This window comes from Anarrhichthys ocellatus, unplaced genomic scaffold (assembly GCF_004355925.1).
Source record: "Anarrhichthys ocellatus isolate YVR2014 unplaced genomic scaffold, GSC_Weel_1.0 scaffold179, whole genome shotgun sequence".
Taxonomy (NCBI): Eukaryota; Metazoa; Chordata; class Actinopteri; order Perciformes; family Anarhichadidae; genus Anarrhichthys; species Anarrhichthys ocellatus.
Window position 1 is genome coordinate 109,080 of NW_022280209.1, and position 26,866 is coordinate 135,945.

The 26,866-nt window shown below is 41.8% G+C and overlaps 1 protein-coding gene across 4 annotated transcripts; it reads left to right on the forward strand.

Moving 5' to 3' along the window:
* The first annotated feature begins 249 nt into the window (after nucleotides 1–249).
* On the forward strand, nucleotides 250–22,354 carry macir (macrophage immunometabolism regulator). Of its 4 annotated transcripts, XM_031878455.1 has the most exons (3): nucleotides 250–322; nucleotides 14,865–14,968; nucleotides 19,139–22,354. In XM_031878455.1, the coding sequence occupies exon 3, from the start codon at nucleotides 19,146–19,148 to the stop codon at nucleotides 19,797–19,799; it is 654 nt and encodes a 217-aa protein (XP_031734315.1). In that variant the 5' UTR covers nucleotides 250–322; nucleotides 14,865–14,968; nucleotides 19,139–19,145; the 3' UTR covers nucleotides 19,800–22,354. The 4 variants fall into 4 exon arrangements, 3 of the variants coding, with proteins under 3 accessions (XP_031734315.1, XP_031734314.1, XP_031734316.1); XM_031878454.1 differs by lacking the exon at nucleotides 250–322 and having other exon boundaries at nucleotides 14,688–14,968; XR_004213931.1 differs by lacking the exons at nucleotides 250–322; nucleotides 14,865–14,968 and having other exon boundaries at nucleotides 16,818–20,267; nucleotides 20,923–22,354.
* The last annotated feature ends 4,512 nt before the right edge of the window (nucleotides 22,355–26,866 follow it).

A 26,866-nucleotide genomic window follows, 5' to 3' on the forward strand; every position in this document is an offset into this window, starting at 1 on the left:
TTTGCCTTCTGTGTTCTGTGTGTCTTTGTATAGCTCCACCCTCCTCACTCTACCTGTCAGCCACTCCCTCAGCACCAGCCTAACTCCCTTCACCTGCCTCTTATCACTAATCAAGCACTCCCTCATCAGCACAACTCCCCTCACCTGTTCAAGCCACTATTTAAACCCCTGCCTCCCAGTCACTCACTGCCAGATCATTGTCATGTCTACCTGCCCGTTTGGCTCGTCCTGTTCCCGGTTTCCCCGTCTGCCTGCCCTGCCTCGTCCTGCTGGATTTCCCCCTTCGTCTCTTGTGTCGTCCGTGGATTCCCTGTGTGTTCTTGTAAGTGTCCTGTCGGCATTATTACGGAGGAAGCAGCTGTTATTGAAGCGATTAGCGAGCGGTGTGTCCAGCGGCGTTATCAGACCTACGGAGCGGACGTCTGAAGTTTAGCGGCTTTAGGGAGGGTGATGGACACAAAACGGGGGACTTTCCTTTTCTTATCAATGCTTATTTTGTTCTGCACATCTATCGTGAAGTCCACAGATAAAATGTAAAGGAACAAAAGCAGTAAATGTTCTCCAGTAGGACGGAGACTTCAGCCACCAGCAGAGCTACGAGTGAGAACAGACAAGAACGACACAGAGAGGAAACGAGTGAGAGACGTGTGTTGACCACATTTATGGACACATAATCTGGTAAACGTTTATGTGTAAGTGTTAATATAAAAGTAAATTTGATATGTGATGGAGATAGAGCAACAGTGCTGTCACTAAGTCTAAGATTTTAGAGAAGATCTTAAGTATCAAACACGACCTTTTACAACCTGTTACCACTCCGACGGCCCTTAACTGTACATCTCTGTTATGTACACAACTGCTATGTATAGGTAGGCACTGATGCGACATGTCTTTGGAAAGCTAAGATTCTTGTAATTCGATTTATGCAAACTCTTTCAAGATACAATCACAACAGCAACCTCTGTCAGACCACCAACCAACAAACAAACATTTACAAAATCGAGGCAACTCACCTGTGAAGCTTCATAAAAATCGATAATATTCCAACAAAAACGGTCTTGTTACGTTGGCAAAGGTCCAGACGATCCAATCCAATATTTAGTCCAAAACACATTATTACTTCCATAAATACCCACGGACTGATGTTGCATCATTTCAAATTAGCCGGCAGATATACCTAACTATCTATGTATTTTCGAACGTAACTCTGGTTCGCATGTCAACATTGCCGGTATCTAGATCTCAAAATGGCGGCTGCACTCTGACCTTTTGATTGACACCTCATTTGACCTATTAGGAGCTTCCATGTCCTGTCCACAGCCTACAATAGCCAATGAGAGTCCGCATTGAAGGACAGTGGCTGCCCCTCTTCTTTCGTGTAAAGCTCGAGCCAATTGCAACCGCTCGTTCTGATGACTGACGCTTCGTATAGCCAATGAAATTTCAAAAATGACGATATACAGCCTCAGGGGTTGGATTTAGAGCCAGCACACGGAAGGCACTGCGTAACCACGAGTCAGGTCGCTGTGTCCGTGCGTTAAAATCAAAGTGTGGTTTTTGAGAGTTGCAGAATTTATGAAAGTGAATAATGGCGAAATAACTTATAGATAACTGTATTTAGAAATAAATAAGCTTTAGATTGAATTATGAATACACATTTCTACACAGCCGAGATATTTTACCATCGGTCTCCAAATGTCATTTTTTGGAAAGCTCCTAGACATACCCTTAGAAAAACGTGCGAAATATTCATTTTCTGTGGTATTGTTATCAAATTTGAACTTGGACTAGGTAAGGCTTCATGCTGTGGCCCCATTGTATGTCCCAGCTATTAGTCATATAGTCATCTGCAGGCATCTGTTTGCAAAAAAATATTCAGGCGGAAATAAACACCTTCCACTTCAGTGTGTTGAAACTTCTATTACTCAATCCAGTAGCACTTACAGAGACCAAAACCATGCATGTACTCCAAATGGTTCAAGAACAGCTTTCAGTTTACTTTGGGTATGCCTTGGATAGGCCTTTTAGGCAAATTTTACTGGAGTGGTAAGACTACTTTATTACTCTGGTTGCTTAGTTAAAAAAAATACGACAATCTACTTCCTGTTTACATCGACACCCACGCGCATGCCCAGTGTACGTGAAGAGTCACGTGATATTCGTTTTCAGGCGTTTTAGTCTGGACGGAGATCAACTCGAAAACGATGTTGAAACGGCGTGTTTCGTTTTTGTTTGATGTATCCTGAGTCGCGCGACCGTGAATTTCTCTCGCGGAGTGATGTAAAAGCGCTCGTCAAAGTAAAATAGGCGCATGGCTGTTTGATTCGCGCACGTGCGTGGATCTCATTTGCGCTCTTTGATTTTGACAGTGATTTGCCTTCATACAAGAAGCCTAGCTGCTATTTTAGACTGTCTGAATGATGTCAACTGTTGGATGGCACAACATTTTCTTTAGCTCAATAACTTTAAATCTGAAATATTATTTAGTCCCCCAAACCATATCACTCTCATTAAAAGTGCCGTTGGCCCCCTGTCTGTTAACATAAAGTCCACTGCCAGAAACTTAGGAGGAATATTTGATTCAGATTTAAGCTTCAAACCACAAATCACAACAGTTGTCCAGTCCTGTTTTCTTCAAATCAATCTCCAAAATCCAACCAATCCTCTCTCACCCTGACCTGGAAAAAGTCATTCATCTTTTTAAGACTTGATTACTGTAACTCCCTTCTGTCTGGCATCAACCAAAAGTCACTCTCTCTCCTCCAACTAGTTAAGAATGCAGCAGCTCGGCTTCTCACTGGTTTTAACAGACGACATCACATCACCCTGATCCTGGCTTCTCTTCACTGGCTCCCTGCCCGTTTTAGAATCGATTTTAAGGTTTTACTGATCACTTTTAAAGCACGTCTTGGTCTGGCCCCAAAATATATGGAGGAAATGTTGACCCACTATGAGCCAGCTTGCAGCCTTAGATCCTCAGGTGAGGCCCTTCTGTCTGCTCCAAAGTCGAGGCTAAAAACTAAAGTTGACTGTGTTTTTGCCATCAGGACCCCTCAGCTTTGGAACGAGCTGCCTGAGAAGATAAGGCTCTCAGAATCAGTAATCTCTTTTAAATCACTTCAATGGTTTTTACAGACTGGCTTTTATATGATGTTGTCGCTTTCCTGCTTTATTTGTTGATTTTACGAAAATATTTTATTTATTTGTTAGTTTATTTTTATCGCATTAACTGTTTTTTCCGTTTCATCTATCTACTATCTATCTATTGTTTTATCCGGGTTTAACTTCTACATTAGTCGTCGTGCTTTGTTGGGCCTCACTCTTGTTATTATTGCCTTGCTTTTGCTGCTTCTATCTTTGCAGCTGCATCTGTTTGTGCATTTCCTTGAGAGATGGGGTCAGGTTAGTTAGTGTGAACATTTACAAACAGCAACTTGCTTTGGGAGTAGGATGGCATCCAGCAACTTGGAGACAAGTGTATGACGAGCAATGGGTTTGCTTGATTTTTTTTTCCACCTCAGCAGTCTTCATCAACATATTTATCATAGTTGCCTCTGCCATAGGCTCAAAAGGTGGCCTGCTCAAGGCTTGCAATACTAGTGGCAGGTCCCATTCCGCAGCTGCTTTACCATATGGCATAACCTCATGGCATGGCGCGGAAAGTGTGTCACACAGTGATGCGCACCAACTGACCTTCCATCAATGTAGCCATGGTTTATATATATATATATAGATGCCACATGAACCTTTAAGGTTGTCCAGCTTCAAAAAGATACTGCAAATCAGCGTCGGAAATACACGAGGGCAAAGGGCAAAACTGCCCCTAAGAAATATAATTTTGCCCCCGATATCACTAGGAGAGGGGCAAAAAATGCCCCCATAATTTCCTCTGATAATGATAATTTAATGAACTTGTCAAAAACATCGTAGCCTATATGACCCGGTCCAGTTGCCATAGAATGGTTTTGCGTGTGCGTGAAGAACCGAATGTTCTAAACAAATAAATAAATGGAGCGCTTCTTAATCAGACCTGTGACTGCGAGACTGCGGTCAACTCAGCAGACACTTGCACTTTAGTGCACCTATATGCTGAAATTTATGGTAAACGCATTGAAACGGCACAGATCGGGAGCGAGCGAACGACTTTGAAAGATTAACGTGAGACAACATCCGGCTTCTTCAGACAAACATCCGGTTTTCAGAATAAGATGTCAACAAAGTATACATATTGCATAATGGAAATTAGATTAAATGAATTATATTCACGTTAAGTATAAAACATGCTAACTGCATCTCGTGAGTTAAAGGGAAAATACGCCTAAATTGTGCGTAAAGTGTCTTTATTCTTTGATTTGAGGGTTGCTGGAAATGAATAATACCTGACTGAAGGTCAATTAAGATATTTTACTAAGCAACAACTCTGAACTGAATTTGTACCTTCAAATGGCACTTTTTTGAATTTTTAAGGTGCTATAAAAATGTTTTCCTCAAATTCCACACAATGACTGATGTATAAGTAATCAAGGCATCATTGACTTAATAATTGTTAATAGTTGTTTAAAAAATGTAATAACAATAAATAACCACAAAGAAATAAGAATAAAATTGAATATGATTGTCTGATTTGTTTGTTTTTTGTTCAAAAAAATCTTCGAAAACACTTTGAATCTGTAGACTACTGCTTAATAGTCTTATTATTGCCATTTGATGACAATTGCTCATATACTGTAAGCCTAAATAAGTATATTTATTATTTTGAGCAAAGGTTAAATGTTATTTCACAAGTTTCAAAAAGTGCCCCCAGTTATTTTTAAATGCCCCTGGATTTCAGTCAGTGGGGGCAAAAATTGCCCCCTAAAAAATATGTAAATTTCCTACCCTGCTGCAAATACTTCAGTATGTCCTGCAAAGGGCATGAGACTGGATCTGACCCCGCGTCTCGGCACCACTATTGTGGAAGGAGCCCTTGCAATCTGCAAGGTCTCACAAATTGAGGGCTCAAGGTCAGTCAGGAGCAACCACTCCCCCTCAATGGCCATACCCAGAGTTGAAGGAGGCCCAGGGAAAAACCTTCCCGTCCAGCTGGGACAGGAGGTCTATCCTCGTCAGAAGCTGCCAAAGATCCCCATACAACAGACAGAGGAGCATAGGGAACCATTTCCTTGATAGCCACCTGGGGGCCACTAGGAGGACACTGTGAAACGACAAGCTCACTCTGTGAAACGTGATTGCTACCAGCGAGATCAGAAGGAATGCATAGAGAAGACCACTAGGCCAGGCAAAGCATCATCTCAAGTGGGGCACTGGTGTCCGCCAAGGATAACCAGGACAATGACTCGTGCACTTTGAGGCAAATGGGTCCACCTGAGCCTGCCTGTATCGATCCCAAATCAACTGAAGGTGCAACCTCCATCACCCAGGCTGCAGCCTCCAGCCACAGAGTTTGCGCGGCCTCGAAGATGCCCTCAGGGATGCCAATTGGGGATGAGCCCATTCCCACAGCATCTGAGCTTCCCTTAGGGACTTTCCGTGACCTGGTCCCTCCTGTCTGGTTGATATAAAACATCGCTGAGGTGTTGTCTGTCCAAATAAGCACATGATTGTCCCTGAGAAAGGGCAAGAAGTGCTTCAGTGCCAAGTAAACAGTCCGGAGTTCTAGGACATTGATGTGCTGTACTCTCAACTGAGGGTTCCATAACTCTCTGGAACAAACATCATCTGCCTACTGCCCCCGACCATGAGGTGAGGCATTTATTGTCGCCTCACTGGGACTAAGCCGAGAGGAACACCATACAGTAAGATTGTGTGGTCCTTCCACCAGAGATGAACATGACACTTGTGTGTCATATAGTGGAAAATATTCCTATACCCGCTTTGCGTGAGTCTTTTAATGCTGAAATAGCGAATACCGAAAACCAGTATTTATTCTCTGCGCAGAGAAGGTTCAATCATCACAACAGAATGCGTACAGTCTCAGTGAGCAAGAACCTTGAAAAAAGTGAACAAGCTTTCTTTATATAGAATGAGCAAAGGTGGGGGCTGATGGCCAATGTTACAGACATGTTGGTCTCAGAATGATAGAAACAACAATGAAAAACAAACGGCCAGCAACCAAAACAAGCGGCCCAACGGCCTTGGTGCTGGAACATTCTCATACAACACAGTTAGTTATCTCTGTGAACCGGCAAGGGAGAATTATTTTTTTTACACAACAGAGACACAGTGAAGTTCAACAAAGTTCAGAGCAAAATGACTTATGCATGAATACAATATACTGAGTAGAAATATATACTGCGTAAAAAATTACCATTACAGTCACTCAGACCTTGACCCGGAGTCCCGCCGGCATCCCCGACGTGCGGGAGGATGCGAGGATGCGAGGGCCTGTTCATCGCTGCTCGCAGCTCTAATTATCATTATTATTCTACTATATTCACTGCTGCTGTTATTATTACTAGTTGTAATTATTCCATCATTATACTGCTTACTACTCTCATTATTTGAATAATTGATGTCATATGCATTGAATGTGTTGTAACTCTGTGGTGTTGTTCATTCTGTATACATGACATCTATCTGTCCATGGGAGAGGGATCCCTTCTCTGTTGCTCTCCCTGACAGTTTTCCTGTTCCGATGTGAGGGTCCTGGGACAGAGGATGTTGTATGTGTACAGATTGTTAAGCCTTCTGAGGCAAATTTGTGATTTTGGGCAAAATGAATTGAATTGAATTTAAGTTTACTGTCACTGGCAGTCAGGAAGGAATGAAACAGAATGGAAGCTACGGCTGTCATGTAACGTTTCCATTCATATGCATATAACAGCTCTTCAGAGCCATATTTCACAAGAAGTTATGGTCAGGAAAAAAACATGTTAGTTTCCATTCTCTCGTAACAGTTATGCCGTCTGGTGTGGGCACCAAAACTATGCCCAATCTGCACATTGTCCAATAAATTTGATCGAAAGGGATACAATGTAAATGGTAAATGGAGTCTTCCGACCACTCAAAGCGCTTTAACATGTCATCATTCACCCATTCATACACTGATAGGGCTCCCATGCAAGGTGCCACCTGCCCATCAGGACTCTAACTAAATATTCATAACCATTCACAGGGAGCAATTTTGGGTTAAGTGTCTTGCCCAAGAACACATTGACATGGAATAGCAGAGCCGAAGATCCTCTGATTGAAGGACGACCCTGTTCTACCACTGAGCCACTGAGGTGGAGGCTGAAATAGCGCAGCTTAAAGCACTGGTGTTGGCCCTCTTGTGTTGCAGTCTTCCTGTTAACTCAGGAGTCAGGTGTTTGAATAAACCACTTTGAATCCTCTTCACATCTTAGTGGGGTGGTAAAGTGTTGAGTTACGGAATTTCCTGACACGCAAATTGAACTTAAGTATCTTCCACTCATCTTTGGAGGTGAGTGAAACTCTGATCGTTTAATCGCTGGGTTGCACCTGAGAACCAAAAACAGGGTGTGATGCCCAGCAATGAGAGGTGGATCTGTGAGGGCATTCGTAGACAAGCTTCTTTGGTGTATTTAACATGTGTGCCTGTTTCGAGTGTCATCTTGTTCCTGTTTTTGTTCTAACTGCTCTATTGCTTCACTCAAAGGTTTGTGTGTGTCATGTGTGGTGCAATTACCACCTTGATGTCTAGACTTGTCATCCGGAGCTTGTGTGTCCTCTGCTGCTGGCCTCCTCCCTCTCCCTGACTCCTCCTGTCTTTAACTGGCATTCTGTTTCTTGTCTGGACAGTCTTTCGCCCAATGTCCATGTTTTCCACAGACAAAGCATGTGTTGGATTGTACCTCCTCTGCCCCCATGTCCTCTACTTCGTCCGTGCCTACAGCCATGTCCTCTGTACTGTCCTTGGTACATGGTCAGCTATGTCTTTCTTTTGTTTTCTTTGAGGAGCTTTTCGGCGAGAATGGCATGTGACTCGATCATGTGCAATTTGTCAGAGTCCTAAGTGATGCAGGTGTGCTTGATCACATCAGCAATGTCCTTTTTTATGCCATTTGCAAAGCAGTCTCTCTGTGAGCTTCCCACATCGAGTGAGGTAGTCAGCGACTGGCTCAACTTCTTTCCGCTTACGGAGTGAGAGTTTGTTTATGTGTAGTCTCACTGGAAATGCCATTTTTATGCATTCTCATTTCAAAATGATCTCCGTCCAGAGAGATCGTTTTTGTTTTAAAACTGGATGTAGCCTCAGAGTACTGTCGATTTGCTTTGCTAAACCTGTATTTTGACTTTTTACACAAGTCCTTGTCCCCACTCCTAAATGCTTGTTCCTTATGCAACCTTAGCTGTTTGAGCTTAGCTGTGAACCATATTGTTGTTATACCTCACCCTGGTGCTTGTTGGAACACAGCTGTCCTCACAGAAGCTGATGTATGACATCACAGCCTCTGTGTACTCATCCAGACTGTTGGTAGCAGTCCTGAAGACATCCCAGTCTGTACAGTCTAAACGCGCCCGAAGATCCTCCAGAGCTTCACTGGTCTACTGCTTTTGATTTCCTGTGATGTTCCTTCCCAGTGAGCATTTTTCCATTTAATAGACGTTTAAAAGATGTCTACGCCCACTGTTGAAAAGACGTTCAGAATTGGTTCAAAAGTGAGTTTTTTCACCGACTATTTGAAGACGTTGATTAAACGTTCACGCTTAGACCAGATTTCAACGGGATTTGCAATACTACAATTTTTCATCCTCTACATTGTGCTAATAATAGTATATCATCATTTTAGAGGCTTGCTAAGAAACCAGATCCACATTTATCAGTTGAAAGCCAGTATTGCAAATCCCGTTGAAATCTGGTCTAAGCGTGAACGTTTAATCAACGTCTTCAAATAGTCGGTGAAAAAACTCACTTTTGAACCACTTTTAACCTTGTTTTCAACATCACCGTGTTTTAACCGTGTTTTCAACGTCGAAATGCTCTCAGTACTTCTGGGTACAGGATGACAACCCACAGCACATTACAAGTTACATACTTAGTCATATTACATTAACATTTTCCACTTAAAGGACAACAAAAACACAATGCTCTTGATACATTTTGATTCATTAAGGAACACTATATGTCACGGGGCATGGTGAGAACTCAAGCGCAGACAGCCAGATGCAGTGAGATAAAGGGTTTTAATGAAATACGAACACACACAGGGAATCCAAGGACGAGACAAGAGACCAGGGGGCAAATCCAGCAGGGCAGGCAGACGTGGGAAACCGGGAGCAGGACAAGACAAACAATGATCTGGCAGTGAGTGACTGGGAGGCAGGGGTTTGGAGTGAGGAGCTACAGAAAGAAATACACAGAAGGCAAAGCCTAATCGTGACACTATAAATATAACATGTAGTATATTTATTAAATAAAAGCACAATAAAATAGGAGAGATGAACAACTATGGAAATAAAACTATATGCTGCTGAAATCAGCTAGCTCCCACCTGTCCCGTCTTCAAAAACAACTTTTTTTTAAATCAATAAACAGTCAGTGTAGTGTAAACATAGCACCCTTATGTTTCTTTTATTTTTAAAAGCCACCCCCACCGGACCTCCCAGGAGCCTGCTTCAAATGGTCTGCCATGGCTCTGTCAACTTTTGACTCTGTGGCACTGGGGTTGGATCGTATGACAGCCTCTATAAAATTAGGAGAATAGCATTATTGAATATAGTAGATCATGAAATGTGAGACTTTTGACTGTACAACCATTCATTAAATGTATTTTGCATTAGAACATATTACCTTTAACCAGAGTACAGTTCAGTGAATAAGAAAATGCATAGTGTCACTGAAGCAGTTTCAGCTCTCAGTAATGCTCACCTGTTTAGAATGGCTCCATAATGTCCATGCCTGTTCAATTTTATTTCCACTTCTTTAGTTGACAGATATTAGCGTGTTGGTGTGACGTTCATACCTGTCCATGACTTTGTTTGTTGCATCTTTTATATTCTCCCGCCCCCCCACTTTGGGCAGCAGATGAACCTGTTTAAAAATAAAGGCGTACAAACTATTGCTCTGTGCTCTTAGAGACCGACTTCAGTTTTTTCATAAATGTTTAAAGCTTAAAAACAAATTCTTTAAAAATCTTTTCTTTTCTGCTCAGCATTTTTTAGTTTGCCCTCCAGCTCATGTTTAATGTCGGGACCTGTCTTTGAAGTCCTTCGTGCTCCACCCCTCTCCCGATTCTTTTCACTTCCTCAATGAGGTCCACCAACTTCCCGAGCACCACCCTCTGGAATTCTTTCAAAAAAACATTGCATGGTCATTGATGTAGATATTATAGACATATCCCTCAGTCTAAAAGCTATTACTTACTTGCTGTCAGTGGCGGGCCGTGCACTTTATACCTGGGCCTTCACTGCTGTCCTGCAGCTGAAACACAGCTACGTTTATTTGTTTTGTGTAAAAATGAAGCCAGAGAATACGCTGAGAGTGCGTCTCCTCTCTTCTCTGACTGCAGCTGGGACTGCTGCGAGAGAGAGAGTCCGCCTGTGAGTGCTTTGGGGCGGCTCACGGCAGTGCAGAACGTACGAGCTTTAACGTCAGAGTCAAAACACCAGAAAAGTCTCCAACACCAGTACAAGTCACTAGTAGCTTTTGACAAAAAAGTCTCCACCAGGGTTTGGAAAGTCGCCAGATTTAGCGAGAGAGTCGCCAAGTTGGCAACACTGGCACCGACTAAATGTGTCCCCAGAGCAACATTGGACGTAACAATGGTTCCTATCACATACTAAACCAAACAAAAATCCATCTTCATAAAAACAAGTTGTACAAATGATAATAAACAAACAAGCATATTAAAGCTACTGCAGATGCATTTAACTTACCAAAGTTATTGTTCAGTTAAAGACAAAGTGCATCCTCCTTTCTTTGTTAACAAATAGTTTAATCTCACGGTTGTTCAGTACATCCGTGTGTTTTAGTTCCAGTAAGAAGTCCTTCTCCATTCATGGACGCCAGTGAAGACAGTCGAGTCTCCCCAGTTGTATTTCTTGAAAATGTTTTAATGCGTTTGAGGCTGAAAATGTCAGCTCCACAGAGGCAGCAGATATTGGGATTGTCACCGCCCAACATGTCACGCTAGCCCACTGACCAATCACGTACTTGTAGGCCAGCTAGAAGGCTCTGACACGTCAAAGAATACGCCCAACATGTCAAACTAAAGATCTGATTGGTTGAACACTATGACAATCAACAATATCGTCCCCATTCACTTAAACTTGTGAGTCTGCAGGCCTCTGGCCTCTCTTCTTACCTAGAGACACAGAGGTGAGATCTGATTGGATAAAAGCTCTCCTTAAAACAAGCTGCACTGGAAGCAGAGCAACTGAGGAAGACAGGAGCTGTGCAATGAGAAAATAAGATAATGGGGAAAATATTTTTATAAATTATAATACATGTAGTGTATTTAAGAAAAAAATATTTAATTATAAAATAGCTATAACTTTGTGATTCTGTCTAGGCCAGCAGAGAAGGCCCTGCTGGTCCTGACGGCCCACCACTGCTATCACTGATCAGCGATCTCAATTTGAAATATGGGAAAAACATCTTCTACCAATACCATAAAGCCACCCTTTACATAACTCAATTTAACTGCCAACTGAACTGGTCCGTTCAGGAATAACTTTAACGAAAGCATGTGTTCATACCCCAACTGTCATTTTGTCCACATCTGCAGCAACTGCATCTGCCCCTGGCGCATATCCAGTATCCCTCCACGGCCGGAGAAACATCGTGGTTCAAAAACATTTTAACACAGCATCCCTCTACACCAATAAATGTCCAGTCCCTTGCATTCAAACTCTACTCTCATCCTGACTGTTTTCGTAGACCATCATCTCACAAACATGTCTCAGGGTTTTAGGGTCTGAGTCCTCACAATGCCTATCAAAGTGTATGTGGGAAAAAATCTTCAGTCAGCAGTAAACGATCCAGAAACGTTTTTTAGCTGCTTAAAATGCCGCGCCATCCGTGGGTTTGGGGGGGTTCCATCAAGGCTCTCTCTGACTCTTTTTCCCAGTTTTCAAGTCCTCAGCACTGTATGAGAATTACCCCTGTAGCTGTTGCCTGCTTTGTCTGCTCATCATCAACAGAAGACGCTCCGCTTCCAAAGACATGCCTTTCATGAAAAGCATCACATGGTCAGCCATCACTCATAGCGTGCCATGACAGGCTGTGACATGATAACACACAAGCTGATTCACTTTCCCATTTTTAATTCCAGACTTTCCGGAGTGTTTTTCCAGAGGCCAGTCCAGTATTAGTACCAGTTCCCCCTTGTCAGACCCTAACGCTTTCCTAATTCAAAGCCTCATGTTGAAGCATATGGAGTCTGCTAAGATGTACAGTATATGAGAAAGGGTTTAGCAGTTTCTACTGTAAAAACAAGATTTTGCTTGGAGTACTTTCGCTTTGTTTTGTGTTTCTCTTGGCATGCCTCTCACAGTTTGTGACTTCATTTGCTACTGCATTGACATTTGCCATTTTAAACCTCCATATATTCGCAGTTTGATTGACGGCATTCAATTTAATATTAGATATTACGATCCTTCTTCCCCAAATTACTGCTGAAAGGTATTTGTTGGAGACATAATGTGGTTTTATTGTTTTCTTTTGTCTTTGAGGGAAACACGGGGTGGGTTTACATATGCAGTTCTGACATTGAACACTGGGTGGCACATTGACCTCAAAGTGCATATAGGTAAGTGCCTGGTAATGAGAATCATTACCAGGACGGGAAGCTAACAGTTTTTGACTGTGTCAGCCAACGTGTCAATGTGGCCTGTCAGCGTAGTGTGTCAAGGTGTTGTATTATCCTGTGATCTAGTATCCTGTGGTGTTCTGTTATGGTGTCAATGTACAAACGGAATAAATGGTTCTACGGATCGAAAGAAAGACAGCGCACTGGACAGTGAAATGTTTGTGACATAGAACACGCGTTCAAACAAGTTCGCCCCCCAGTAAGATAAAATGGATATTTGTTAAAGTCATTACAGTATTGTTAAACCTTCTCCCCCAGTTATTGAACGCAGACAGCCTATTACTCTTTCTCTTTGGCATAGGATGCTGACAAAACTCCGAGTGTTTTTCCCCCTTACATTGATGCACTGCTCAATTCTGTTTTTCTATTAGCCTTCTATGCTTTTCTCCGATGTGAAGAATTTACAGCATCTTCTAAATCCTTCAACCCAAAATGAGACATCACATTTTCCGATCTGGCCTTTCATCCTAGTCATTATAGCTTAGGTCTTAAACACAGCGCATGCGGCGGTGCCTGCTCTGTAATTCTGGCTGGTACAGACTCTCTTTTTGCCCTTTAAATCCATGATTAACTACCTACGTGTAAGACCTACTACTTGTTCCACATCTCCTTTATTTCTTACCCCAAGTAATCTTCCTTTGTCTAAATCAAGGATAACTACCATTATTCCTCACTAAAGAGCAACGGATCACCTCAGCATTAGTCAGGGCATTCTTTTAGAATAGGGGCTGCTACTTCTGCTGCAAACCAAGGCATCTCATCTCCATCCTTGCAACAAATGGGGCATTGGACGTCTTCTGCCTTCACCTCCTTCCCACATCCGCCCCAACCTCAACACAATACCCGTAAATCAAAGATATTAAAGCCCTAAATGTCTGGTAACCTATTCATATAACTGGTGGTGGTGTAATTTTATGTCGTTTTTTTGCATTATTGGCATGTCATTTCATTTGTCTCATAGCATGGGATAGCATTACCTCATCCATGCATAATGTCCTTAATGTTATCACTAATGCTACTTGGCATTCTATTGTTTAAGTTGATATTCTCTCATACACTCTAATGCCATTGCACTCCCGTCTGTTCATTTGACTCACACTATTCTCTGGTATAACATGACGTTCTTCATTTTCTGGTCTAACAGACTGTCTCCCAATCTAACGTGACTGTTTTCTTCTTTGTTTCCTGATCTAATATGACCGTTGTCTCATTTCCCTAGTCTAATGTGACCATTTTATAATTTCTTGGTCTAACAAGCTGTTTCTTGTTTCCTGGTCTAACTTGACTTAATCCAAAAATGGGCATAAAAGTGGATCATCAGTGGGGCTGAGACTCAGAGTTCTCTGGAGACTGATGTAACCATCTTGTATGAGCAACTCATCACAGGAAAGTATTCAATTCTAACCCATCTCATTCACTGTAAATGGGCACCATCTAGTGGCATAAATGAACAACAAAACCATGCTTTATTGATGAAGGATATTATCTAAGATACACCAGCAGCTACTAACTAAGCATGGTTGTTAGTTAAGCTGCAACACCAGATAAAACATTACAGCAGCCTAAAATGTACAAATCATTCAGAATAATGCATCTTATTCAGGATTGCAGTGCAGTGTAATACACTACGCCAAATTAAAAAAGATTGACCCCAGATGCCCCTAAAAAAAGTTCACTCACACACGTGTAGGTCATGGAGGTTGTGGAGAAACCTGGGAAGCCGCAGTGCTTGTGCACACTTCAGAAACTGTACATTTTTTTATGTCAAAATTGTTATTTCATAATTTTGATTTATTTCTCATAATTATGACGATTTTTTTTCATCTGTTATAATGACTCATTTTTCTTTTCTTTTTTTCTCTAACTGATATAAATGGGCTTCCGTAAGCAGGAGTGTGATAACCACGGGATGCTGTAACTAGATCAAATGATCACCTGTTATGTAAACTGCAATGAATAATATGTAGAGCAGATCAGCCAGATATGTTTTCTTTGTTTCTTTTTTCTCATTACAAAGACACTCGTGAAAATTGTAGCCTAGTTATTACCACCGAAATACTGTAAATAATGAATAATTGCTTTTTTCTGACATAGACCGGAAGTGTTCCTTTTGCTGCTGTTGACGGAACACCGGTGTGAGAACGCATAAAGCCGCAGACGGGAAGGTTGGACATCGGATTCTCCTCTCAGTCAAACAGGTTTGTACTGTTTTTGTGTAAATCAGTCCGCATCTTCGCGGGCCATGAGCCCACCAGATCTGTGATGAGTGTTAAACAGCGAGGAGCAGCGTCTCCCATCCAAACAGCATCAAACGCGCCATGACTTCATCTTGTCTGATAAGACTGGCTGTTTAAAACGATCCACGCGTCGCGTTTAACCGTGGGTGTAACCCCAATGACCATATCGTATGAAGACGTTATTTGTGCCGACAGTCCGGTCTGCTGGGCTTCCAGCGGACAAGATAAACCCGCTCTGTCGTTTTTTGCAACAGCCATCTTTTTCTGCGACACGTTCTGTTGTACACGGCTTTAAAGACTACAATCGATGTAAGAAGCAGCAGCACGCATGTGCTGGGTCTGTTAGTGTGAAGCCTGAGATGTGAACCGGTCATTGCAGCGGTAATGACCGGGAGGCTCTTCGGTTCCTCTGAGTCGGTGAGCTGCGCCATGGCGTCCATGGGCATTCTGCTGCGGCTTCTAGTGGCTCTCTCTGTGTGCTGGGCCATCTATGTTTAAACTATGTGATTTAACCTTAATAATGACAGCAGTCGAAACCAAGATGTTTTTTGTTACATAAATGGTTTTACAACATACATTAAAACTCTCTGCTCACTCAGCACCGGGCTGAATTACATTACCTTGCTCAATTCTCTCACAGAATCAAAAATGCATCTTGTCAGGCTTGAAGTAATGAGTGTGTTTGGCCAGTGAGCGGACCAATCAGCATCCTGTGAGGAGATGCTGTGGGCGTGGTTTCTGTGTGCGTGATGCAACTACACGGGCCTTTCTCATTTCCCGATGTTGTGCCTCCACGCTCATTCGGCTTGTGACCCGGAACTCGAGGGCAGCGCTCCATCTTGAAGGACACCCTAAATCCAAAAATACATCTTGGGTACATCCCAAGTCTCTTAATTGTCACTTCCTCGATCCTCGCTCGAACCGGAAGTTGTTTCTGCGCCGCCATATTGACGGCTGCCCCAAAGCTCTAATGTAGCTCGGAGGAGCGAGGATGGAGGAGGGACCTCGGAGGAGCCATGAGCAAGGAACCACGAGAACAGACTTCCAGGAAGTCTTTTAACGGTCGACACGCCCCCTCATTGTTCATCAGTCATGTGATTGGACGCTGCAGCCGATCGGATTGACTGACTGAGTTTAACACCAGAGTGAAGACAGATCACAGAATAAACTCTAGTTTAAATGTTCATTGTAGTCTGAACAACAAACAACTTTCTTCATTTATTAGAAAGATGTGTTTTCATGATCTGATGTTTCCCTCAATAACTTTTATTGTGAATACAATTAAAGTCAGAGAGAGCTGGAGAGACGAAACACGTTTTACATCACTCCTGAGTGATGAGTTTTATCATTTAAGAGAAACAAACATATTCTGGGTGATTTAATGACGTCAGTCACAATTTTAAAACGTATAGGCGCAAATAATTCATAAATAAGACGATCGCATTCCGCCGGGAGAAATGGATCCTGCGCTTATAAACAGAACACAGGACACAGTTTAACAGACTACAGAGAGAAACACCTCTACAGTGGTGATTACTGTGTGTCTTTATTAGTTATTAGTAATATTAGTTACTAGTATTAAGTACAGTGATCATGTGAACAGACACAAACTTCTCAAAAGTCTCTCCAGCTGTTAAAGCCGACTGACAGCTGATCCAGCTGTGATCCGCTGATCCTCCGTCATCAGAAACAGACGTCGCTTCACGTGACGCAACTGAGGAAAGGACGTCTCATGTATTTTAAAACATATTTCCTCGTTCCTCTCTCCTCGCATGGTTTCCTCCATGCATCCCTGGTGGGAGGGACTAAGACGCAAGGAAAGGACCCAAGTGAGGGAAACGGGGATGACATTAAGAGACTTGAGAAGTACCCTTGAGTATCGAGGAGGCTTGTCGGAGGAGCTATGAGCGAGGAAGTGTGTCGGCACATTTAAACAAATAAAAGAGGGGTAATGATGCAAAAATACAGCTGGACTCTACAAATGTAAAAGTTCCTTATTGTATATATTTAGTCTGCTGCAATATCTATCTATCTATCTCTATCGGTATATACTGAGGAAGTTGGAACACCTACTCGTGGAAAAGTTAGTCTGTGTGACAAACTTGCTGAGCTGGACTGAGGTCATGACGATGCCAGTTGACTCCATCCCACGCTGAGTCATTGAAAAACTCCCTGGCTGCATTTGCTGTGTATTTTCCGTTCGTCCTCCTGGATTGTCCTAAAATTGACAAGACTACTTGAAAAATGGGGGACCAGTTGCTTCGCTGTTCACCAAGCACGGCAGATAAAGCTATTTAAACCAAGTCATAGATGAAACTATCTATGATATCTTAATCTTAATCTATTTATGTTAAACTAAGTGGGGTCTGAAAAGCACCTCTTTGGTTTGGTGAAATACTTTAACGACATTCAGAGATATTCCACGTTCATCAGTGCTGCAACTGCATCTTCCTAGAGTCCCAGTAGAGTTCGGCAAATCTTTATCTCTGATTTGTAACTGGACTGCTTTGAGTTTTCTGGCGTATTGGACCACAATCAAAATAGCCATTAATAAAAAGCCCATTAGAATTAGTGAAATATACATTTTAGATCAAAAGTTAAGAGTCTTTGTGTCAGGACTGACCTGGCCATGGATCTCATGCCTTAAAGGGATGGTTTGAAACATTTGAAGTGTGTTGTATGAGGCACTTATAGTACGTGTTACCTGCAGCAGATGGAGGTCAGCACGCCTCCAGTTTACAGAAACAAACAGGAACACCAGCATGAAAGCTAAGCAATGTACTGCTGTGGACGGGGACAGCAGCACAACCTATTTTAGCCACCTAAAATAAATGGCCATCTAAAAAAAACCAAATCTGGCTCTAAGCGTACGATGTGTTTAGAGTATTCCAGTGTTAAAGTGGGCTGGTACTTACCGGTACGCAGTACGGGCACTTCTACATTTGACTCTTGGGCGTACCATGACTTGTTCCTGAGCACCTCTTCTCTCTCTGCACATCAGCTTCACTGGCTCATCATTCCAACGTTTGGAGCCTCATCTCTACAAGCTGGAGCACACACAGCACGGCATATATCGACTCATTCTTCATGTTCTTTTTGTAAATTGTAAACTGTTCATCAGAACTTTTTATTTGTGAACAAATATAATCAAGTAAACATTATTTAAAAGTTTTCTGAATCGGCTCTTTTGATTTACAGAATATGATTTTACAGGGTAAACTTTTCCACAGGAATTAAATATTCAGATGAAGGCTGTAAAAATAATAAAATAATAATTCAGCTATAACACATTTAGTCTTTAAGCATTCAGGGCTTTATCTAGCAATAATAATCTTCCAAAATGATGTAAAATCACATACTTTCACGTCAGAATTCTTCAAATTATGAATTCTCTTTTTTTTCACTGTAGTAATTCAGAATGTGTCTTTATCTTGCTGCATAATATGTACGAGCAGCATACATTCTAGAGCAATAGATAGGTGACATATAACAGGAAAGCCCTGTTTCAGTTTAATATTACTGGAGTATTATAGGCCGACTATAGAACATGCATGGCCCAGGTATAATATATCGATAAAGTCCCAATGATGACTGACAGAAGGCTGAACATGTGAAAGAATAAATGAGTAGGAATAAGGAGAGAGACAGTCAGAGGTTGCTGGTGTTGGCCGATGTGAACAGCATGTGAATAAGTGGAGTAGTGGCACTCACTGGAATATTCCGACGGGGAACTGAACTGAAAATGAAACGTATCTATATTATCTTTGACTTTGGAGTCTGGTGGCTTTGAAGAGAGAATAAGTTTCACTTTCAGTTCAGCTTCCTGTTGCTGTCTGACATTAAGGTAAAGAGGTGTAAATATTCTAAATATAGCGTACATTGATTGACTTTTGATCTTTTAAGTGGCTAAAATGTGTTTTTCTGCTGGTATATTGCTTTACCTCTGTGTTGGTACTCTTGTCTGTCTAATAGGTAATGCCGCGATTATGAATTAGTACCTCATACAACTCCAAATAATCCAAACTATGCCTTTAAGATCTTTAGTGAGCATGGCACCTGAGTGATGTTTGTGGAACAGATGTATTGCTCCCAGAGTGACTCAAGTGATGTTTTTTCTCCACCTTTCATCAGTCAGGACATGTCTGTGAGGATGGAAATGGATATTAATGGAGTGTCAAGGGCACATGTCTCCATTCTTCCTACATCTGAAATCAAAGCCACATTGAAACCAGAAGCGGAGAGACCTCGCTGTGCCAGCACCCCGTGTTCACCTATCAGAGGTACTGTTTCAGGGTACCAGATCCTCCACATGGACTCAAACTATCTGGTAAGCTTCACCACTGGCGAGGAGCTGCTCAAGCTGGCCCACAAGTGGTCAGAAGGCACTCCAGAGAAGGGTTCTGTATCGGAGGCCATGACCAGCTCCGTCGAGAGCGCTGTCCCCAACTCTGTTGACTTGGGCATCCACCGGTCTTCACGAATCTGCAAAGGTAAAAGCCGCCACTACCAACCCTACGACATTCCTACTACCAACGGGCGGAGACGGAGGCGTATGCCCAGCTCGAGTGACACCTTCCTCAGGTCCCTGGCCCACGGGGAGCCTGGGAGGGGTCTGCATGCTCCACTACCCCTCTGTCTGCTTAAAGGGAAGAGGGCCCAGTCCAAGTCTCTGGACTACCTTAATCTGGACAAAATAAGTATCAAAGAATCATCAGACACTGAGGTGTTACAGTATCAACTACAGCACCTCACCCTGCGAGGGGAGCGCATGTTTACCAGAAACAAAACATGAAGGCACAGCGGAACGCGCTCTTTAGGCGTCTTTCACCCTTTTGGGGATTTAGGTGCTTTTTCCAGCTCTGTTGTTTAAGAAGTCTGAACTCTTGTTATATGATCAACATAAGATCCTTTTATCACTCCTCACATTGTAATGAGGTTGTTGAGGTTCAAAAAATGTGAAAGATATAAACTGAGCAATAACTGGTGAACCTATTTATTGACAGTGTTGTGTGTTTATACTGATGCATTGATACATCAGCTGAAAAGGCACCATTTCTATCAGTCCATTAATAATTGAACTGCTTATCTGTGAGGAGTTTTGTTAGTGGAAGTTTTTATTTTTTATTTTGTTTTAGGTTATGGCACTGCATACAACTGTCAACATGTATTGATTTATTGAGATAAGTCAATATCAATGTGTTTCTAAACCTCTTGTTCACCAGAAGATGGGCATCTTTAAAAAAGCAAAGTGTGTATATAGGTATGTATATAACTTAATACAATACTAACATGCCATATGTACGGTGAAAGAGTTATTGTAATTCTACCCTCTGCCCATACAGGCTGAAGTGAGTTCCTCCTTTTTTTTTCATATGTTAAAGTCATTTTTCCTGGCATGACATGCAACAGACATGTCCCAGCCTGACAACCAGGGACCTTTCAATGCCCAGCTCCTTAGACCACGAGTCACCAGGACGCCCCATAACAACATCCCTTCTTAACGTGACTACACTGTTAACGGTGGGCGAGAGAATCACGTCCCAAGTTGTCATTTTAGCTTCACGACCATTGATTTCACTCTCTTTAAAGTTAGTCGCACAATGGGGATGATTTCACAGCCAGTATGGATAGAGCAGTACCTCTTTCACTGTACATATAATGCCATATGTGTATTAAGATTTGACTTGACTTAAAAAGTGCTCACTATCACTATCTAACCAGTTAACCCCATACGTTTGAAAGTATCAACCGCTACAGATGGAGAGTCATTTCCAATCTGTTTGCAGGTTATTGTTGGTTGGGAATATCTTGCCTTTAGAAAACCATATTGGTGCATCCATAGTTTTGTACATTGGTTATGGGCGCAGTATTTTTGAGGTGTGTCTTTTTAACGAGTGTGTATGTTCCCCTTACAGCTGGTAATTCATGCGTTTCCGCCTCATTGCACCTGATTGCACCGTTGGATATCTGTGAAACGTCAGTGCCCCTTAACACCGTCACCACCATGGCACCAACGAGGCATTCTCAGTAAACACTGCAATAGTGAAGACAAGCAAGCCATGTGAACACTTCCAGGTGTGTGCAACATTGTGTGTACACTCCTTGAGTTTCTGCACATTTTGTTGCGCTGCTTTGAAAGGAAAATGTGATTTTTTTTTTATTACATTAAAAATTCAATTTATTTCATGAACATGTGATGTATGAAGCCTCTGTGCCAAATGTGTATGTGATAATAGCATGTTTCAAATTGTTCTGATGTAGAAAATGAACTCATCTGAGTATAATAGGTACAGTGTGTGTGTTAGGGTTAACCCTAACCTGGGAGGATGACATGTTCTCAGACATAGCGGCTTTACATATAGATTAATTTCTGTCTATAACACATAGTGCACCTTCTTCACATTTGAATCAATGTTAAGAACATGAATGTGAGATTTAATGATTTTGGATATGTGAGTGAATAGTATACATCCACATTGAATGAATGTTCTAATGATCAAAATGTTCTTTATGCCCCGCCCCCACTGTAAGTCAATGCATTGTCAGATCAAGAGGAAGAGCATGAGAGACCTTCTTTTTGAAGTGTACTTCTTTCCACTATTTACACACCAAAAAACCTGAGAGGAAATGCTAGATATTTGAAAAAAAAGTGCAAAAGTTAGTGTATCAATAAATGCAAAATGTGACAATGTAAACGGACGCGGTGAAGTAATCATGACATGAAGCATGTGACATCCACTGAAGAGACCAAAGATTGCAGCAGACAAAAACATCAGGACTGTGTGGAGCGATGACTCAAATGAATACATGAAATGCCATATTTTCATTTTAATTATCCTATCTCGTTGTCTTCTGTCCTCTGCAATGGTTTATGGCACCTGACTGGAGAATTAACACCACCAACTTTTTATCTTACGCCCAAATATTTGCATCACAGTAGTGGATGGAAACACATATTATTTCACATTTTCTTTTGTTGATGTCTTGTACATTTGCACTAAATCTGGATGGACAACAGTCATATTCTAACCATATATTACGTACAAATAATTTCAATTGAAATGTTAATTAAATGTTAAACAGCTACCAATGTTGATCAAATCAATAGTGGTCAAAAATATCCACAACTGCCAAGCACAGCCCTTATTTTGAAAAAACGTTCAAATGATTTAGACTTTCTTTTTTGACATTTTTAAACTTTAAAACTTTCGGGGTGTACAAACCATTCCACTGTACTGTATGTAAAGTCACTCTTATGCACTTCTATTGATTCCTTAAGCCAAACAGAAAATGTACACTTGATGTTAACCAATGACTGTTATATGATTAAAGCTTATTTCAAACTAACTTTTGAGAAAATAAGTCTTTTCTGCCTGAATAAGAACTTCTGATTGGATTGAGCTTTAAGGCTAAAAGGCTTTAATGCTGTGCGGTATGGAACATTTATTTCTGTTCCTATTATTACCATGAGGAAATATAAAGAGTTATACAAGAAAGTGAAAAATGTTTTCAAAGGTTCAGTATAAACTACAGATCCAATAAATACCAACAGTCAAAGGCCCTGGAGAGGCTTGGAATGGGGTCCTACTGGTTCTCTTGTGTGAGAGGTCTCTGTCTGTACTGATGTGTCTGAGCCTTTTGAACTAGGAGGAGCTAGGAACTAGTGAAGTGAGCTAGGCTCCTGTGTAAAACAGCTGATCCTCAACACCAATCTTAGTGATTTATCTTTATTTGAGTCAAATGTGATGAAGTTGTTGAGCTTTTTGCTGATGTCTCTCGGCCACTATCGATCACAGCTGACTGATGAAGCGGATTAGCTTAGTGTTTGAGTGTATTGAGTGAAACTTTAGAAAAATGACAGTTTTAATATTTTATTTTAGCATTACCTTCATTTTTGCATTGATTGTTATTTACTGCAATAGAGAAATCTTAACATTTTAACCCAAGTTTTCAGTGGCTTCAAGTTAGTAATCAGTTTTTTGTTTTGGAGATTTTTCTCTGATTAAAAGAAATACTTCACCCCCCCCCCCCCCCCCAATGAAAAGTTGTATATCAATAACTCACCCTTCTTCTTCTTGAAGAAAACTTTGTTTCTCTCCCATGCCTCCTCGATAAATAGTGAATAAAGAAACGGAGAAGTCTTAATGAATTTATGTAAATTAGGGACGTGTTAAACAACAAAACTATATCAAAACATCTGTTTACCAATTCTCATACAACTCATGCAGTACAATCCAAGCCCAATTTATCCAGCTCAGTACTCCCCAACCACATGCCACTTTGCTGAAACCTTATTATGCAAAACATTTGCGTGACACCGATTTTGTTTTGAATAATAAGGCTTTAGTGAAGATGCATGTGTTTGTGAAGTAGTGAGCATGCAACTGGATAGATGGGACTTGATTATACTCAGTGGTGGGCCGTCAGGGCCTGCAAGGCCTTCTCTGCTGGCCGAAACAGAATCACAAAGCTATATCTATTTTGTAATTTAATAATTGTTTTTAAATACACTATGTTGTGGAAATTTATCATATGGTTCTTTTAGTTATAACTTGTATCGCTTAAACCTGCATATACCAGCCTAACCCTCTTCCCACGAAAAGGCTGGGAACCTGGCCTTGATGGGTGCAGCGGCCAACAACATCTGCGAGGGGGAGGGTGAAGGGAGAGGAGACGAGATAACGCGCATATATACTCTGTTTTGTTTTTTTATTATTGTTAGACCTCCGAACAATTCGTGGGGAAAGAGCTCTATCCATTCAGCTGAATTATGATTGAAGTGTCTGTTCATTAAATATGTTTTTAATACTTTAAGAAGTTCCATCGTGATTATTTCTCACTGGGAGGTCAAAAAGATTTTTTTTCCACCACAAATGGCGACGAGGATGGGATCGGACGAGTAATCAGGACTCCGTTAGACGACAGAAGCGCAAACAATATAGCTATTCCTCCCTGAAGGTGAGAGGCTGTCAGACGGTGTTCGAGATTGCTGCTCCGATCCTGGAACCGGAAAAAGAATCCCACTCGGTGAGAGATTATCTTGTGATGGAGCAGACACTTTGATGGTTGAACTTCGTGCTCGCACGTTTAGAGTGCTGGACATTAGGTCCTAGTAGGCTTGAGGTTTTTGAGGGGTTTGGTATCCTTTCAATCCGTTGAGTGATTGGACCAGATGTTCTTAGATTCTAAGACAGTAACTAGAGAGAAGTTGGTAAACCGGTATTCTCGCACACTGTTAGGGTGGGGGCGGACAGACGTGTCCTGGTGAACTTGTAGTATTTCAAAGACGATTTGGTGTATCCTTTCAAGTTGATTGATTGGACCAGATTGGGTTTTGAAGATGCCAGAATCAACAGTAACTAGAGAAGGTGGGTAAGAGTCAAAGTTAGTCTGAGCCTGAGCAGCCTGATGCCAAGGTCTTACCTCCAATAATAAAATACATGTGGGACAAAGATAATCGAACGGCCAAACAATTGAAAATGGACAAAATTGGGGTTCCCTGGAAAAGGCAACTTTAGCCTACAACAAAAATTGGATCAACTCAAACCGTGTCTGGAGCAGAGAGGAAAGAGGCGAAGCAGAAAAGAAAAAGGAAAAGAAAGTCGTGAGAAGGTAAAGAAAGAAACAAATATATTTGAATAAGACATATACAACTGATAGAAAAGGAAAATATGCTGCTGAACTTTGTTTTTTTGTTTTTGTTTTGTTTTTGTTTTACATGGTCGAGTGGATCCTGATCTGGTCTCCGCAACGCCGCTGCTGTATGCTCCCCAGGCAAAACAACATGACCGCCAAAACCCACCAGTCAGCACTCCGAGGATGAGGAAGGACGAGACTCATCAAAAGTTACAGGCACCATGTCAACGCTCACAACTACAGCTCGTCCATGAACACTGATGACAATATGAATCTGGATTATCTGAACGCGAGACAAAGAGGACATTACAACAGAAAAAGAAGACGTGAAGAAGAAGAAGCCATGACTCATGTGGAGAGATCGAAGAGCAAATTCACAGAATTCAAGAGAACTTTTACCTCCTTTGTGCGTTATCATAAAATATCTGCGGCATTCGCACCAGCCGTAATCAACCTGCAGTGTGTTATATACGACAATGGCGTATAACCATGCAGTGACAGCCCTGTCTGAACTTTGTAAATAGGCTTTTTATGTCATCCATGAACCTGGAACACATCACACCTAACAGAGTTGTGTGATATGGAATACTGCAACAAGCAAAGACTGAGTTTGTCAGCGCAAAACAGAAGGGACTTTGAGACACACACCAGCTGAAAACGTTGTGTGTCATCAATGTGGCCAATCCGGACACAGGAGAAGAGACTGCCACCAATCTGCATGGAACAAAGACTGGTGGGGAGGCTCAACAATCAGACTGAGGGGAGGAGCAGGCGCGGCGGGGCGAACCCCAGTGATGGACCATTGGACGCACACACATTACGACACAGAGGGTGAGTTAACTTTAGATTCTGACTATGACAACCTTGTACATTCAAAACACACATTAGAAACTAGACGGACACCACTAACACCCACATGCCATGTGTATTCTAATGAAAAATTAAGGTTTTGGAAAGTTACCACGATTATGTTAACTATTAAAAGGTAAAATGTTACATTTTTAGTTGACTCAGGAGCCACACATTCAGTTTTCCATACGTCTGCTTTACCTGTCCCTCCCAAAAGGAGTGGAAGGTATTGTGGGACTATTGGCTCAGGAGACATACCAATTAGTGAGCCATACACAAAGACTTGTCCTGTACACTAGATCATATCACAGTAAAAATCTAATTTCTGTTGTCTGAGTGCTACCCTATAAATTGGTTAGAAAGAGATTTGATGTATGTATTTGGAATAATCCTCACATCGGGCCCTGATGGCCTGATATTGATCAGACAAAAATCATACAAATAAATGAAATGAGACCCAACAGAGCTGTTGTACATCTACGAGTGGTCTTTAGGACTTCTGTAAGCGGTACAAGCATCACACCTAACTGATTTTGCCTCACAACATTCACCACATGCAGAATGTTACGTTAATTCACTACATTGCACACGGCACAAGGACCACATGAGAGATTTGAGGAAGTATGGTTTGGAGGAGAGAGTGAGATAGAGAAGTTATGTATGATGGACATTTATTGGACAGAAAATACTGCAGCTGCCTCTGTTTCTCTGTCTCCCACACAATCTGAGTTGTTACAGGGGGGGTGTCCGTATGTATCATTGAAAATGTGGCCCTTAAATTGGCATGGGCCCAGGAATGGAGGAGAAGAACATATCTGACTGGCTGGATAGGCAGACTGAACTCACTGACTTAAGTCCCAGGTAGGATCCTGATAAACTGTACAGTAGGAAAGGCAATGTCTACAAGACAAGATGTACATCATTGCCAGGAGTAAAAGAGTCACTCATCTTATGTTTGATAAGAGCACACACCATGGTTTCAAATGTTCCATCTGTTGACATGGCTGAGCTGTCCGAGGTGCCTCCTCTTTATGGTCTGCGCACAAATATGACGTAGAACTGGGGGGGGACACCTCTGGTGGTTCACCCACAATTAGATTTCTGTCCATGCATGAAACAATAGCCACTAAAATAAAAGGCTATTGATGGTATTACACACGTTTTTGAGTCTTTATTGAAGGCTGGTGTAATATCATGTGATCAGTCACCGGTGCGCAAACCAATTTTTCGGTGAAGAAAATGCGAGACATGGGGGGAACCGACTGAGTGACGATTTGTTCAAAATTTACAAGCAGTTAATGCTTCGGTGCACCCGCGAACACCTACAATTTCTAATCCACACATCATTATGTCACTCATCCCTCCAGACACGAC